Source organism: Oncorhynchus kisutch, linkage group LG5 (assembly GCF_002021735.2).
Source record: "Oncorhynchus kisutch isolate 150728-3 linkage group LG5, Okis_V2, whole genome shotgun sequence".
Lineage (NCBI taxonomy): Eukaryota > Metazoa > Chordata > Actinopteri > Salmoniformes > Salmonidae > Oncorhynchus > Oncorhynchus kisutch.
Window position 1 is genome coordinate 11,887,551 of NC_034178.2, and position 17,850 is coordinate 11,905,400.

Below are 17,850 nucleotides of genomic sequence, written 5' to 3' on the forward strand. Positions count from 1 at the left end.
GCAGTAGTCCAACCCCTGGAACTAAGGGCATAGTACTACGTGCAGATGCATTCAATTCACTGTAGAACTGTTAGTCAATCTTCATGATATACAAATTAATTATACTATGGACAACAACGCCGATGTTTAAAACTTGATGGAAAACATACATTAAATAAAAAATACCAATCAATTGTAAAAAATAAAAGAAAGTTAACTTTATTGATAACAATAAGGTACATTACCAACGGCACTCCATTGTCTTTCAGAGACGGAATCAAACTCCTTCAGAACACACAAAACAACTAACTACGATCATCAACTCAGCCAACAAATGATTTCCTGCATTGGTAAAGAACAAGCAGTAACACTTCTTCAGTTGCAGTTACTCAAAAGGTTTTTAATGACATGTACTGAAAGTTAAAGGAGAACAAAGAAAATGGGAATATACCACACAGCAGAAAAAGCAGTGGGGCTTTTATACACATTCTTCATTAGTATTTACAGCACAAGTGACATGGTAGAATATGCTGATTTACTAGTTTGGTATCAAACCCAGGTATCAATTTCTATTCTTATCTGTATTGCATCAGAAATCAAGCAATCATACATACAAATCTTAAACAAGTATAACTTAAAACATACAATAACCACTTCTCAGTATAAATGTTGTTTTGCAAATAAACATGCAAAATGCATTTTAAAAAACAACAACATCTTTGTCAATTTACCATGTGCATTTATGGTAGCTTTCCTCACATAAACACTAGCGAGTGGCTTGCACCCCGAACAACGAACTTACAGAAGACGTGATGCAGCTGAAGGTTGAGCTTGAAACCATTCCTCATTCCAAATAGTACCCTACACATTCTTTTTTATATCCACCCAAATAATCCCTTTTACTCTTAAGGCACTTTTTTCTCTCTCTCTCATTATACCTTCATCTATACAAAAGGTTCTAAATCCTTCTATTACATTTGAATCCAATGAATAATTACATGAGTGCGCCATGTTATAAAAGTATCCTCTGTGTGCATGGTTTGTTTTAAATGGTGTAACTACAGACTCGCCTGGGTTATATTTTAAAACAAGCGCTGACATTTGATGAAAGAAGTTAATATGTGTAGAGGTAAAGTAAAACAAATCAAACAAAAAGCCATGTGCAACGTGAGCACTTGTTTAGTTGTAAACACAGTCAAATGTACAATGCAGTCATAGATACTAGCTAGGCCTACTAAAGTATGAAATTAAAATGTAAATGGCCAGTGATGAAAAATCACACCCAGCATGTTGAAAGACAAGTGTTTGGTACTGAACAATATACAATGAAAATGGTCAATACATATTCACTGCAAAAAAAACAACAAGTATTCAAGTTGTAAATCTATCTAAGTGTCTTTACACAGCTCGATAAGGCAACAACAACAAAAACAACATACAACTAACATTCTCCAACAGTTAAATTCCAAATGAAAGACAAATGAGAAAAAAAATCTATATTTTTTTTATTGTATTTTTTCGCCCACTGATGTCCCCAGCAGACAGTTTGACACCTGCTGATGGAAGGTGTTTCTTTGCTATAGGTGAGGTTCCTCTATGATGACGTGATCGAAGTTAGGATGACCTGATCGAAGTTAGGATGACCTGAGCAAGTTGCTCATCACTGGAATCAGAGAAAGCACAGAAATAATGGTTATGTTAACAATATTTTAAAAAACAATGCATTGGAATTTAAAATAACATAAAAGCCTACTCAGCAGACCATTCTCCAGAGGGTTCCCTTGCCCTAATCTGCAGGAAAGAAAAGGAGGACAGAGAAGTAAAGAAACAGAGGAGTAGCAGGACCCACCCAGAGAAAAGGCAGGAAAACAGAACAGGAATAGTAGAATGAGATAGTAGGTAGGCAGTATATAGTAAGGTAGTAGATAGTGTTGGTAGTATATTGGAGTAGTAGGTAGAATATTGGAGTAGTAGGTAGTATATTGGAGTAGTAGGTAGTATATTGGAGTAGTAGGTAGTATATTGGAGTAGTAGGTAGAATATTGGAGTAGTAAGTAGAATATTGGAGTAGTAAGTAGTATATTGGAGTAGTAAGTAGTATATTGGAGTAGTAGGTCGTATATTGGAGTAGTGGGTATTATATTGGAGTCGTAAGTAGTATATTGGAGTAGTAGGTAGTATATTGGAGTGGTAGGTAGTATATTGGAGTAGTAGGTAGTATATTGGAGTAGTAGAGAGAGAGAGAGACTAATTAGATTGTGTAATAACTCGTGCTTACCTTGGGGATCAGACTGAGCTCCATGTGCATTCTTTCCACTTTCTGGGTCTTCACCTGAATGGAGAAATACACAAGCATTTGCATTTAAGAAAATGTTATGTGCCACAGACAACTTTATAGTGGGACCTCTAGACCCTTGTATTTTGCCCTGAGACATGTCTGTAGACTTCTATTAGGTGTCATACAGGCGTCTACAGCCAGGGCAACCTTGTATCCACTACTACACATACTTTACTGTACGTATCCCAGTCCCATTCACTCACCTCCCTGAACCTTGAAACACAGTTTCTTCTTTTGGTAGGCAAAGTAGCTGGAGGCAGCACCAAGGAGGGCCACTCCTATTCCACTCACTATGCCAGCGATCTGACCAGATCCAGCTTCTTCACCTACACAACAAAAATATCCATTGTTAATGTTTAGTTGATAAGGTTACGCTAGATATTTTCTCTCTGAGTAATTCTTTGAAAAATATATTAAAGAAAGTGTTTGTGAGTGAGGCTATTATTCATGTTGCATAACATGCCTTTTTTCCCCCAAAACATACAGCTCTAGTCTAGTTGCACACCAACGGAAAACATTTTGGAACTATACCATAATTCCACAAGAACTATACCATAATTCCACAAGGTGGTGGTCGAGAGCCTTTTTATGACGGCCTCTGGTTGTAATGTGCTGGCAAAGTATTTCTGGGTGGAAAATAGTGCAACAGAATAGTATGGGGACTGAAACACAAATTTTCCGGAGTTTCTCTTTAAAAACATCTTAAAACTATCTAGACAAAAGACATGAAACCATGAAACCTCAGAGAAAGCCACAACCCAGTGATACAGTGAAGGACATAACACGAACCCAACTCCAAGGATACAGAAAGTAACACAGAAAGAAATGCACAACGGGATTACAGTGAACAAACACTTGAATTTTGATGAATAAACCTTACAAGTAGAAACTGGATTTTCCCATAGAGAACCACTGTGAGTAACAGTGTATCATGCATGGAAACAGGGCGTTGCCCAGGGTAAAAACAGGATGAATCCCCAACAAACGGTGACTTACTGCTGAAGAATGCAACCTACCGCCTGTGGCTACAATCGTACAGTTCAGTCCAATAACCTTCGCTCACAGTCACACATGCAAGCTACATTCTTCAAGAGCCGGTTGCATGGATTCCATCAACAGAAACCACGCTATGTGTTATAGATCCTCTGCAGAACACCATAAATCAGAACACCGTTCAGCAGGCTTTATTACCATCTGAAGGAATACAACAACAGACAAAGAGACGACAATGGCAATGTGTTGATCGCTAACCTCACTGTTGTAACACACACATCGTAAGAAAAAGAAGGAGCCGCATGCTTCTAACACGGTAAGACACGTTGTAATGGAAACAAGATTTTGTATTTGAATGCAAGTGGCCAAAGAAACGTACCCCAATGAAAGACAACTTCCAACCTTACAGGAACATTCACCACGATACATAAATCATTTGTAAACGCACAATATATCTTTTTAAACGTGTATAACCCCTACTGGCTTAGCACATGTATCCTTCAGTGTTTCAGAATAAGTCATTCACGTAAGTCAATATTGGAATATGAGAGAACTGCATGTCCGGTTGTTCGAGAACACATTAGCACAACCGAGTGCTGTGAAGTTCGGCTATGCTAGGAATGTGTGCTGACTAGGCCTCTGTCAGGGGCTGTTAAGGCTAGGCTGCAAAAGCCTTCGTAAGTAACAGGCTTAGGGTACAGTAACGACGGGCATGCTATGACAAGATGCGACACAGGGAAGAAATTCATACAAAGACCTCCCATGAGTGTCAGACATCTGTTTTACATCTGGACTATGACCAATAATTGTCCAAAAAATTGTAAACATAGAGGGCTTCTCTAGCCTTTATATACCTTCATTATTTTTGCATTAATTGCCATGTCATTTGGAAAGACTACCACACAAGAAGGAACACACATACGAAACAACTACATGCAATGCATAAGAATGCCTCAAACACAGTGGAACAGTGGAAAACCACTGGCAAGTGGCCAAATATGCAGCCCAAAAACGGGTGGGGGGACAATAAAAATAACCTTGATAATATCAGTAACCACTATCTTTAGGCTTATAGCTGTAACATTTTACAAAACAGAATCCCATAAGCTCAACACACAGGAATGATTCAGAAACTGACTTCAGGAAGTAAAGAGAAGGGTGGGGTGTCAGAGGGGATGAGAGCACACCCACTCCTTAAGGGATAAAACCTCTGAACTTTGTACTAACCCTAGCTTTAACCCAGTGAAAACTGGAGCCTACACTCAGAAAAACAGGATCTCTCCAGAACCTAAAAGAGTTATTCGGCTGTCCTATAGGAGAATCCTGTTTGGTTCCAGGTAGAACCAAAGAGAGTTCCACATGGAACCCAAAAGGGTTATCCTATAGGGACAGCTGAATGAACCTTTTGGAACCATTTTTTCTCCGAAGAGCGTACAAATCATTGCTTTGTAAGATCAGCCCTGAGACGTGTTTTAAAGCACCTCAAACCTGTTAACACCATGTAAACAACTAATCAGAACACTCCCTCAGATCTGAGCACCAATCAGAACATAGGTGGATAGATGTCTCCCTGATTCCTGAAAGTCACTGGGGGCTCCTTCATTGGCCCACATTCAAAAGCTCCATGGCCTTCTCTAACAGAGGCACCACTGTCTGCTTTATGTTGGAAAGCCAAACATGGACGCCCTCTGGCATGTTAGCATCTAGCATCTTCAGGAATTGGCCACACAGTAGATCTAGATCTGCAACGACACAGAATCGTACCCGGGTTTTAGGCTATGGCCAATAGAGTGCACCCATTCAAGCCAATCAGAGTTAATTCCCCTTTGTATTCCAAACCAATAGTTCCCAATGTTCCCATAAAGCTTACTGTACTTATTTACCCAGAAACTATATTTCTTGCTACAAAAAAATGGCCATCCTTAAGCCTCCACTTGCACTATTTGATCAGGGAATCCTCAAAGCATGTTTCAACACATTTAGTTTGATAGACCTCTGCTCAGCGCAGCCCTTTCATTAGTTGTATTATTAATTTTCAGAGTCTGTGCTGTGTTTGGATTGAAACAGGAAGTATAAAGCAAAATAATCCAACTGTGAGGAGCACACATTAAAACCAGGGCAATCAGCCAACTTCCTCAAAGACAGGAAACGGATATGACTATAAAAGCACGGAGCTTAGTCCCTCAAACGGTGTGGGAAGAATTCACTGTCACTGAGATTCTTCACACTGCAGGCCTTTGACATCATGGTGAAGATGAGTGGTGAGAGTTAAATGAGAAGACTTGGTGTGGGTACAGTGGGCGAATACAGACTAAAGATTCCACCTAAATCTGGTGCGGAATAGCCGCTCAACTTGACAAAACGGCACCCCATATAATTCCTCCTCTGAGACGCTTGATAAGTAAATGGATTGATTGTTTTACCTTGAGGTTGGTCTGCAGGAGCACCACCTCCTCCTGAAAAGGGAAAAATAAAGTGAGAAAGTAAGCAATAAGTCCATACATTTGTGTACTTTGATTTTGCAGTATTACTGTTTTGGATCAGTTTTACTAGCAGCACGCAAGAACTTCAGACAAACTTCAGGCAAACAGTAAGTGGTATAAGTGACGTACCATTGGGATCTGAGGGCGCTGGGTCAGCTGCACGTGCTATATATAAAATTAAAATTAAAAAAACAGAGCAAAGTGAGACACTTCTACTCGCTCTGTAGTATATACTTCTAGACATACTGTACATAGAAGTAGCTAGAGGCCTGTGTGTTCTATTTACATGTACGTGCAAAGACTTGGGAGATTTATTGTATAAAGACTTCATAGAGTTGGTCAAATATTTCCAGATTCCTTTTAAACATGTTGTCTTTAACTGTGAGGGTTGAAACCTTCCCCTTACACGGAGTTTAATGACAGGTTAGTTTTCAGCTCCTCCACAGTATCCTGCAGGATAGCATCAGACTAACACGCATATGGCACGAGTTACCTTGGTAACCATGAGGGGTTTTTCTCTTCCCTATTTTTGCTTTTCTTCTCTCTTTTGTAAAGAACAAGTAATTACTTCCATTCTAAGTGACTAACAGGAAAAAGAAATAGGGAATGCGTATACAGTTTTAAGACAGAACGGTTCTGTTTTAGTCCACAGTGAATTTAGCACTGCAATTAACTTCAATATGGCAACAATGGACAATTCCTGTCGGGTTCCCAGCCTCCCCGGCATACTCTATTGTGTGTATTTTGACGTAGGCTAGTCTGAGTAGAAATGACTCTCCCTCAACGGTAAGATTGCAGGCCTACTGTTGGAAGTCAAACCCATTAACTCATTTGTATGAACAGCACCCTTTGTCTCAATTCAATAACAAAAGCCTTAAATGTCCTACCTCCACCTCCCTTGCCGGGATCAGGCTTGTAGTTATCGTTATCACTCAAATCAAACAGGTCATTGTCTCCGAAGGACCCGCCACCTTCCAGATGAAAACAGTATAGCAACGGGTGAGTCGGTAACAATTACCACTGCTTTCCAGAGAGTCCTGGGAGTCCATAATAACAATACACAGTAGCACACACATAGTATATGATCATCAAACAGAGGAAATGAAGGGATATATCCAATGCTTAGTACCGGTGCCTCCATCTTTCGGTGGAACAACAGCTGGTTTACCCGGTACGGGATCTATGGATGATAGACATTAGAGCACAAGGGAGAGGAGTGGGAAGAGGACCATTATTTATATTACATTATAACACGTTATAATAACATTATAACATGTTTTCACACTGGGAAGCATTCCACTAGTCCCTCATACCATTTCGTCCGACATTAGATGTGAAAACATCAGCACCTACAATCACTTAAGCTCTTAAGGGAAAGTGACCGTCTGGTTTAGCAGGTTTTGAAAGCTCAAGAGGCCCAGCTTCTTATTAAGAGAGGTGAGAGTCACTGGACGCAAAGCAAAGGGAACCTCCTTTACATACCCAGCCATCACCATGTCTCAAGACGTCTCAAGACAAAAGGTGCTTGCTGGGTATGTAAAGGCTGCTGAGGTAAAGCTTAATCATAGGTAGCAGTGGGTAGGTATGATTCATCACAAGCCCATTTTTTGATTTGACCTTTATTTAACTAGGCAAGTCAGTTAAAGAACCAATTCTTTTTTTCAATGACGACCTAGGAACAGTGGGTTAACTGCCTTGTTCAGGGGCAGAACGACAGATTTTTACCTTGTCAGCTCAGGGATTCAATCTTGCAACCTTTCGGTTACTAGTCCAACGCTCTAACCACTAGGCTACCTGCTGCACCCGGTTGATTGCTTGATTTGAATGATTTATTGATTGTTTGTTTGATTGATTGATCGATCGATTGGGTTAAGTAAACAGGGAGGGAGGGACAAAGAGGGAATCCTCAATATAGACCTGCACGAAATAGAACGACTTCTTCCCTAGACTGAGAACCTAACAATAACTCTGGCTTTACCTGGACCCAAGGCATCAGACAGGTCAAAACCCATCCCATCTATGAAGAGAAAATAGAACAGAAAACATATGGATTCTATGATTGTATCATTTGCAATGGATGACATCTCCCATCTTGAGGTCAATATTCGATTTGCTTTAGGTATCAGAACCAGGGCTTAAAAGTGACTATTTGGTCTGCAGCAACTGTGGCAGGTACCTGCCACTCAGAATTTTTACCAGCCAAAGCATTTAACATTAAAAAACAGATGACCACGCTTTGTAATATTTCCAAAACAAGAAATGTATTAGTAAGAAGTAGTAATGTGGTATATTGCTCAATTTCACAAAAATGTTGTGACTTTTAACCAAAATATCAGATGAGATATATTTTTCAGCTGCCCCTGTTTGAAGCAGCAGCCTCAAACTAACGTTTAAAAACAACTGAGCTTCTGAACTAAACCATGTAAATAGCCAAGAAACACAAGGACACCGTCTCACTTTGTAGACTTTTGAGTAAATTAGACCAACTTTTATGCCTGTGCGCAGCACCTCCAAAAATGAATCTATCAGCACTTCACACAGAGCGCACAGCTCTCCTGCCAGTCAGTGTTGCTGCGCGAGGTGGGATAGAGGATTCATATTTCATTGTGCAATTAGGAACTATGAAACAAAACAGCAGAAATACTTTGAAAACAGCTACTGCCGCACTTTTCTGCAATAAATTTCAACTCGCACTTTTGACTATTTTATTCACAAATGTAACGCTCGCACTGTAGAGACCTGCAATACCTAAATCTACCCGCATCTGGTGGGTGGCGGATGTTCATTTTATGCACTGATCAGAATGTCTTCCTGTGTTCTTTAATCTGATAGCTAGAATCCTGATAAAATAGGACGGATACTGTAATTACAAGTGATTAGTGTTACTTCGGCTGGTTGAGTTAATTTACTTACCCTCAGCTGGTTTTTTGGGATCTACAGGTTTGGGATCTACAGGTTTGGGATCTGGAAAGGGCATCAAGTATATCAACTATAAGAGCATTGTATTCCACGTTGGGCAAATGATTGGACAACATATTTAGTTATTAGAACACATAGATGTAAATAAACACATTGGCGTATCCAGAAGATCTAAATCATCTGAGAACAGAAATAAAATCTTAGTTGAAATACATGTGAGCTATCCATTCATTTGACATTTTGTCGGCCATAGATGCCTTACCAGTTCCACCTTCTTTAGGAGGGATCCCAGCTGGTTTCTCAGGCTCTAAGAGGAGGAAAGGTGAATCAAGGAAGGATGGATTAAAAAAGCCTCAACTTTAAACCATAATTCCCAGGATTTTAACCTTTGAGTCTTACCATTTTAATGCCAGGAAAGGAAAAGTTTGATTAGAAATATAGCATAATAGAATAAGGTGATCCAGGTTGCGATTTGCTGAAAGGGATGGGCATTTCATTTAGCCAGTTATTACTGGTTGAATATAACTGAATACCACAACAGTCTAACTATACAATTGGATGCAGTTATAAATCTATCATCCAAATCGCAAACTGGATGAAACCCTAAAAGCAAATCAGTGAAAAAAGAATTCCGAGACAAGGAATGATCCAATCTTATTATCCCAGCACCAATGAGCTGATGAGAGACTTAAACACAGCTACCTGTTGAATGAGAAGGGCAACCAAATGTAAGTCTGATATATAGAAAAGCTCCAAGAGGAAAACCAACACCAGCTTAGATAAAGAGGGAGCCAGCTACACCTATTATTGTGTCCCTTTTACCTTCTGGACCAAGAGCATCGAATAGATCAAATCCTCCTCCTGGAGATGAAGAAATGTAATGACATGTATTTATGCTTAGAGCATGATTATAACACTGTCAACACAGAAGAATCTGGTCAGGCAGAGGGTTATTTGAAGAAGTGTGACAGAATGCAGAATGGTTATTGATGTGGTTCATGTTGAGTCATGTGAGTTGTGACTCACAGAGTTGGTTTCATCCCACAGTCAGTGTAATATTATGTGACAGGTTTCCCCTACCTGGACTGGGATCCTTTGCAGGTTCCTTTGGCTGTTTTGGAATAGTAGTTATAGGGTCATCTAAACAAGGAGAGAGTTTTTTTTTTTGCCTTTCAGAAAATCATTCATCACATTTGAATCTATAAGGCTGGAGATGTCACATATATATCTAAAAAAAATGTTGAAAAAAATCTGTATTATAACAACAGGATCATCATGTGTTATGAGTATTACGAATTCAAATGGTCATTTCTAAACATATATGAAATATTTTCAGAAGGCCTACATTATATTTGGACATGAACTCCTGTTCAGTAATAACTAATTAAGCCATTTGCATTACGCAATATGCATTCAACTGGATCAGAGCCAGACAGCGCTGTGAGCAGTGATACAGATAGGCAGAGAAGATGTACCACCTGAACACGGTGAGGAACACCCATTACGCCTGCTTCATCATTATGAACTACATCGACAGTAGGCTTACCTATCAACAACAGCAACAAAGATCAAGAAACTCACCGAAATCAAAGGCATCAGAAAGATCCAAGTCTGTGGGACAAAGATGACATAATATTGGTCAGCCAATGTCCAAGACAACGCCAACACACCCACAACACTGGCTGTCTACGCATCTTAGATAGCACCACTTTCTACTCAACTAACCAAACTAGCTTTTTTAACTGTGTGCTAAAAAAAGTTCCATGGAACCACCAGTTGCTATGTGCGTGACTTTGATATTGTGACGGTGTTTGTGCTACTTAACACCGTATAGTACATCCTGTGTTGGTTGCCTGGTGTGGTTTTGTTATGAGGGAACTAGGCCTTGCCAGGCATACAGTCTGTTGCCACTACTGTCAGTTGCGGTTTTTGAAGGTTTGAATGACTCATAGGTTGCTGAAACCGGAGAGCTGTCTCCTTGAACACTCTACTTTCTCTACTCTGCCTTGGCTGTAGTTAAACCTTGAGGAATTAATCAGGCTAAGACTGAACTAGCACACTAACTAATTAACTAGTTACCTAATTAGCCAACACACTTAAAAGAGAGGCCTCCCAGTTTGAATACATTTGCTTACTGCGTCTGAACCTTTGACTGTATAAGAATAAGGTCTCAAGTGAAACTGAGCAGAAAAGTCAGATAGTTGCTTCTGACACTGTAATACCAAGTGTTTAGGATCTGAACACATAACAAAACTAACACTTTTCCGAGACACCTTTTAACACGACTCAAGGCATTTAGAATTTCGATGAAAACACATCACAGTGTTTAGATTGTAAACACCAGGACATGTTTATTCATTGTAACACTTGTTAACCACATGAACACGTTTATTCAGCACAAGGCATTTAGGTTTTAAACTCTAAACACTGGGGGTGTTGTTTTAACACTGTAGGGAGTAAAGCCGTATTTGCATATTTCCAAGCATACCTCTCGAGTGGACGTGAGAAATGCCAACCCATGACAGTGTTTGTTAGTGACAGAGACATGGTTGTTGCAATAAATTCATTTTCTGAAACGTTCACCTAGTGACTGCCTAAGTTAATGTATTTCAATTCAAGTTCAACCCTTTATGATCACATACTATACATTGAGTGTATAAAACATTAGGAACACATGTTCTTTCCATGACATAGACCGACCAGGTGAAAGCTATGATCCCTTACTGATGTCGCTTGTTAAATCCACTTCAGTCAGTGTTGATGAAGGGGAGGAGACCGGTTAAAGAAGGGTTTTTACGCCTTGAAACAATTGAGATGTGGATGGTGTGCCATTCAGAGGTTGAATGGGCAAGATAAAATATTAAAGTGCCTTTGAACAGGGTATGGTAGTAGGTGAACTGCAACGCTGTTGGGTTTTTGACTCTTAACAGTTTCCTGTGTGTATCAAGAATGGTCCAGGACAATCCAGCCAACTTGACACAACTGTGGGAAGCATTGGAGTCAACATGGGCCAGCATCCCTGTATAATGCTTTCGAGACCTTGTAGAGTCCATGCCCCAACACATTTAGGCTGTTCTGAGGGCAAAGGGGGGTGCATGTTTTGTACACTCATTGTACGTTTCACAAGGCTGTTAGTTATAGCTTAGTTAACTTCTACATTGTAGTCTGAAAATCTTGGCTTATGTGCCACATAAGATCTGCAAGTCACAGTACGCTGGTTTGTGCTGTGATTAGTAATTCCTATCAGAATCCAGCCAGCAGGAGGATATCCAAGAATTTGAAAATTGTATCACCCACAACCTGCACATTCCAAATGACTGCCTTGGTGAAGGACTTAATAAACAAGACAACCTAAACCAGTGGTTCCCAACCAGGGGTACTAGGAGGACCCCTGGGGATACTTGGACTATCCAAAGGGACTTGAGAAGACTCATGGGACCATACTGGTAAAATACTCATGAGTGGGTAAATCAGGAATTTTTCTTTTGGAAAAGTTTTATTGGCACAATTCCTTTAAAAACAGCTCATACATTTTTTACATCATTTACACACATAAAAACGGCAACAAGGCATAAAACACAGCATTTGAGAGTTACATTTGAATTTGTTAAAAAGTACATGTTGTTAAAATCAATTAGTTAAAACAACCATGAGTAAAAGTACTTTCCTTGTAAAAATATCAAATCTGTAGAAGCCATTTAAAATGTGTACTAATGATCTAAAAAGGTAAAACATTTTTAAGACATGAAAAACATGTTAAAAAGCCACTTTGTTAAAAAGCTGTCTTCAGTCCTTTGTACAGGAGCGGGGTGAGTCTTTATCAAGCTCACCTCATCCTGCTCCTCTGAATAGTATGACATCAATTAATCAATCAATGTGTATAGATTTTAAAACAAACTATTCTAAAAAAATCAAACTGCAACAAAGCATGCTGGGAAATATGATAATAGGGCCCCTCCCATGTCTTTTTCACTCTGAGAGAGTTAACAGAAATGAACTCAACACAGTCAAGTAACAACAACACCATGCAATTGAAAAGATTTCTTGAATCAAATGTCCTGTCCAGTAAGGTGACAGACATTACTAACAATGATCTGAATAAGGCATGGAAAGTCACATCAACTTCTAATGATGAAATGCATGGGAAAGTAAACAGCAGTGTTCAAAATCTGAATACTTAACAAATATACAGTTGAAGTCGGAGGTTTACATACAGTTAGGTTGGAGTCATTAAAACTGTTTTTTTTTCAACCACTCCACAAATTTCTTGTTGACAAACTATAGTTCTGGCAAGTCGGTTAGGACATCTACATTGTGCAAGTAATTTTTCCAACAATTGTTTACAGAGATTATTTGACTTATAATTCACTGTATCACAATTCCAGTGGGTCAGAAGTTTACATACACTAAAATGACTGTGCCTTTAAACAGCTTGGAAAATGCCAGAAAATTATGTCAAGGCTTTAGAAGCTTCTGATAGGCTAATTGACATCATTTGAGTCAATTGGAGGTGTACCTGTGGATGTATTTCAAGGCCTACCTTCAAACTCAGTGCCTCTTTGCTTGACATCATGGAAAAATCTAAAGAAATCAGCCAAGACCTCAGAAAAAATATTGTAGACCTCCACAAGTCTGGTTCATCCTTGAGAGCAATTTCCAAACGCATGAGGGTACCACATTCATCTGTACAAACACCCAACTTATTGTGGAAAGCTTATGGAAGGCTACCAGAAACGTTTGACCCAAGTTAAACAACTTAAAGGCAATGCTACCAAATACTAATTGAGTGTATGTAAACTTCTGACCCACTGGGAATGTGATGAAAGAAATTAAAGCTGAAATAAATCATTCTCTCTACTTTTATTCTGACATTTCACATTCTTAAAATGAAATGAAGTGGTGACCTAAAGGCAAGGAATTTCTACTATAATTAAATGTCAGGAATTGTGAAAAACTGAGTTTAAATGTATATGGCTAAGGTGTACGTAAACCTCCGACTTCAACTCTATGCGTTCTCCTGACTGTAAAAAGCTGACTCGTGTTTAATCTTGCATTCTAAATGCCTTTGTTTAAAATGAGAACCCGTATTGGCTAATCTAAATGCCTAATGTTTAAGTTTTTAACACTGACATTTAGGTTATAATCGTGTCACATGTTTCATGGTTTTACAGTGTACATTCAGAAGAAAAATCAACTAACTAAATATAACCCACTCGTACTAATTATTTTCACTGTGTACTGGACTTGAGGCAATGATGGGGTAATATAAAACAGTCTTTCATCAGTTCAGTCTGGCTTTTAAATCTAGGCATCACATGTGTCATCATGAAGACAGCGTGCCCATCTGGGTAGGGGTTTTGGGCTGCATGCCTGTGGTCAACTCTAGCCAATCCTGGAGCAGCCTCACATATGAAGCCAAGAGACACAGCCATTCACAGGATGGGATATATATTTAGAATGTTATGTTCAATGGGTGCTGAGTATAACTCACAGAGGAGCTATAAGGCTGAAAAGTATTTCAAAGTCCAATATCTTATGGGCCTACAGATGTTGGATCTAAATTTGAGCCAGTTTTCTACAGCAGGAAAATAATCCTGCAGCAACAGGAAATGTGAATTATTATGTGGATTATAATTAATGGACATTTTTGTAGGGGTTGATATATTTGTCGTAAAGGAAAATCAAGTCTGAAATCTCAAGTGGAAATTACAAGCTTCAGAAGCCTTTAAAAACCTCAAATACGCTACACTTTTAACATGTATTATTATTTTCAAAATTGCATTGTGGGAAAGAAGATCTGAAACATGTATTGCCAACTAAATTTGTTGGAGATACTTTTGATTTGTATTCTTTATCAACTGACACACAAGTACAGAGAGCCTACAAAGAAAATAAGGATGGCAGAGGGGGCCTTGGCTTGAAAGTGTCTTGAAAGAAGAAACACTTCAGTGAGAGCGTTGTTAGTATGCAGTACAGGGAACTGTGTTCTGCAAACCCCCTTACCTTTCAGCAATTAAAACCTGCGAGAGAAAACAAAACACTCTCTCTTTGCCTTTCACACTTGCTTTTCAAAGTTGTCCCCAGTTGTGCCAGTTAGCACATGTGCTTCCCTATGAGCCAAAGACACTACCCTGATTCTGAAGAGCAGACTAGACACACCCTTGAGTCATATACTACCACACTAAGATGAGTCAGACCTCTTCTGAGAGCAGTGATTATAAAACTATACAAGAAGTACACAAGTGTTGTATTCGCCAACAACTTTGTAACAGTGTTATACTGCCTTGCTGTTAAGGTAACTGCATGTCATTCTCAGCTGTGCAACTAAAAACTGCACAGATGACTAAACTGGGAAACAAATGCATGCAACAGGCACGTGCCCTAACACAAATAGACATAACTCATAACATGGGGGAGGGGGACGCAGACATGGAGTTTCCCCGTCTATTTTCTTGCCTAAATCTATAATCGTATTACTACAACTTGTAGGCCAATCTTGTGTGTACCTTGTCCAAAGGATAGGCCTAAGCAAAACGTATAACTTTAAATAGGCCTACGTTACCGTCAATAAAAATACAAATGTTTTTTTAAAGTAAATAGCAACAATAATAGTAATGATCATCATTATCATAATATTATTATCATTATCATAATAGCTATTAATAATAGGCATAATAATGGCTTAGTTATGTATCTTGGGTGGGGAAAAAACCTTACCTTGTGTTTTCGTCCCTATAACAAGAGTTACAAGCAAGGCAATCCATAAGCAAGATTTCATGTCTGCTGAATAGGAAAGAAAACAACAGTTTCCCTGAATTATCCGATGCTGGATCGATATGGTTATTTGAACTAATTCTTTGCTCGGAGTTCTTTGTCAAAATAGATCGGTAACTTTAGGGTGTGTCAATGTGCGGTGCTGTCCCCTCGTTGTCTAGCAGCACTCGAGTGTTCTCCAGTTACAGATTGGCAGTCAACTTTCCAACAGAATGAAAGAGCAGTCAGGGTGGGTGTGCTGTGGTAACTTCGTAAAATAAAGGCGTAACCCTTGCCGCGCATCAGGTCACAAGCTGAGAGAAGTGAGGGACATAAGCCTACATTTACATTACTCGTGTTGCCTTATCGCCCATCAATTGATTGAAAATGAATGTAATTATCGCTATTGGAACTGTCTCTATTCAAGGGAAATCGTTATTTTATCAGCATATGCGTAATAGGCTACACAAACGATATTTTGCACCAATTGCATGTTTATGGTGTAATATAAAAGAAAACTGCACACACGTACGTTTAATCATTTCCCAAACACTACTCAGCAGATCCAAATGTGTGGTACTCCCATAACACCTTGGCTATTTGAATTGGGCGATTGTGCCATCTAGCGAATTGTCATGGTTTTCACTTTAATTTGTAACGTGGCTATCAATTTTGTGCGGTGCGCGTAAAAGCGAAGAAAATGTGGCAACTGGCCCTGCTGAAAATGGTAATGAGAAATAATGCAGTTGGAAGCTATACTACAACCTCTCGTCTTGTAAAAGAGTGTGTAGTAGGCTATGGCCTAATCGATGTAATGCATAGTCTATATTAGGGAAATATCCAACATCGAATAACAGAGCACGATTTTGAAATCATTTTTGCCTTAGTATAAAAAAAGATGAACTGTGATTTGAAATCGTCTCTGTTTATCAACATTTGAGGATTATGGAATCATGGCCAGTGCAGTCTATCTATAATGATTTATAATCATATTTGTGTTGCTTCAGTGAATGTTGAGGTCTCTAAGGACAAATGTGCAGGCCAGCGGATGCCGGCCAGTCTGACTCTTCAAGTTGGCACGCATCAATGCAGATGCCAATGAGGACTAGTTCGGGTGCTTTAGAGTGCAGAGAACGTGTCCATCATTTCATTCATAAGAGCTGGAGCAACAGAGCCCGCTTATTCCTCCTCTTTTGCTTCGCTGCTGACATGCATTCTTTCTTGTCTCCATTTAACAAGGCGATCTTAGTGGCTTTGTTTATTTTTGCCATTTTACTCATTCTTTATGTAATACTATGGTATATATGCCGAGACGTGGATTGCGACCACGGTATCTGACGCTTGTCGTGAGAAAAGCAGACGATACCCTGACTTTGGCTTATACGGAGACGCGCCAGGGTGACCCTTTGGTAAGTCCACCCGCGCGTCTTGACCGCTCTGATCATGAGCTCAAGGTGCATCATTTAACCAACGGTATCATGGAATTCGTTTGTATATGTTGCTCATGTTGAGTAAAATATGTGCAGTTCCTTTTATGTGTGTCGTGTAGGCTGAATAGCCTATTCAATTATATCTCCAACGTGTTGCGCCACATTCGTGTTAGCATGAGGTAGGCTATTGCAAATCAGGATAAATGTTTCCCTTGATTTCTATTGGCATTCATTCTAGGCAAATGTCATAATAATATTTTATAATTCAGTAAAACGTATATTTGTGGGAAAGCTGCTATAGTGTGACAAAGAAGGCGGGAAGGAGGTTCAGGCTACACGTTTTTGAAACATCCGTGTCACCCTTATACCCCTCGCAAATGTCCGGTTACTGGTCATCCAACAAAAACACCTTTGACAATTCAGAGACATGATGAGGCATCAATAACACTTGAAAATCTATTGAATCATTCTGGTTCTGATTCTGGGACTGATTTTATTCAATGAATATATTTAAATTCTGCGGAATTTCCTGTACATTCTAACCTTTAAAAACAGCTTTGATTTTATATCTTAGTTCATTTGACGTTATACGGTGTCCTGTGTATTCAACATTAGATGTAATAACATTTCTATAACAAAATCCCAACCATCTCTATAAATATCTGAATTGAACTCAAAGAGAAAGCTTTTTGATACAGACACTCAGCATATAACCTATTCATATTGTTGGATAATAATTTAGGCCTACTTCCCCAGTAGTCTATTCTACAATAAATAACAATGATTATTTAACAATCCAACTCTGAACCGTTTAAGAACAAGGTTCTTAAATGGTTTTTCCTCAGCTTTTAAGGTTCATTGGATAAATCTTGCCTGGATAAAGAAACATTGACTTAAGTGTGGGGTTCTTGATGTGGATCTACTGTTCTTCAGAATTCTAAAAGCTTCTTGAAAT

General features: G+C 39.1%; 2 protein-coding genes across 6 annotated transcripts in view; one reads left to right on the plus strand and one right to left on the minus strand.

Moving 5' to 3' along the window:
- Positions 1-172: 172 nt before the first annotated feature.
- On the minus strand, positions 173-15,733 carry LOC109890637 (CD99 antigen-like). 5 transcript variants are annotated; one of them, XM_020482604.2, is made up of 15 exons: positions 15,430-15,733; positions 10,294-10,323; positions 9,793-9,852; positions 9,535-9,573; positions 8,975-9,019; positions 8,707-8,757; positions 7,772-7,810; positions 6,923-6,973; positions 6,681-6,764; positions 5,923-5,958; positions 5,734-5,766; positions 2,521-2,643; positions 2,258-2,311; positions 1,733-1,770; positions 173-1,642 (listed from the first exon to the last, which is right to left on the minus strand). In XM_020482604.2, the coding sequence occupies exons 1-14, from the start codon at positions 15,488-15,490 to the stop codon at positions 1,766-1,768; spliced, it is 711 nt and encodes a 236-aa protein (XP_020338193.1). In that variant the 5' UTR covers positions 15,491-15,733; the 3' UTR covers positions 173-1,642; positions 1,733-1,765. The 5 variants fall into 5 exon arrangements, with proteins under 5 accessions (XP_020338193.1, XP_020338192.1, XP_020338195.1 ...); XM_020482603.2 differs by lacking the exon at positions 1,733-1,770 and having other exon boundaries at positions 15,430-15,725; XM_020482606.2 differs by lacking the exons at positions 1,733-1,770; positions 9,535-9,573 and having other exon boundaries at positions 15,430-15,723.
- An 881-nt stretch (positions 15,734-16,614) lies between these two features.
- The window catches only part of LOC109890636 (dehydrogenase/reductase SDR family member on chromosome X-like), a 29,416-nt gene continuing 28,180 nt past the window's right edge, over positions 16,615-17,850 (plus strand). Inside the window, exon 1 of the mRNA XM_020482602.2 lies at positions 16,615-16,874. The gene's annotated coding sequence lies outside the window, so the exon portion shown is untranslated. The remainder of the gene's footprint in view (positions 16,875-17,850) is intronic.

Bases quoted from the DNA above. Each gene is read 5' to 3' on its own strand.
- LOC109890637 (XM_020482603.2), bottom strand. From the start codon at position 15,490: ATGAAATCTTGCTTATGGATTGCCTTGCTTGTAACTCTTGTTATAGGG. The intron at 5,767-5,922 runs GTACGTCACTTA...TTCCCTTTTCAG, and splicing joins AGCGCCCTCAGATCCCAATG to GAGGAGGTGGTGCTCCTGCA. The intron at 2,312-2,520 runs GTGAGTGAATGG...TTCTCCATTCAG, and splicing joins GTGTTTCAAGGTTCAGGGAG to GTGAAGACCCAGAAAGTGGA.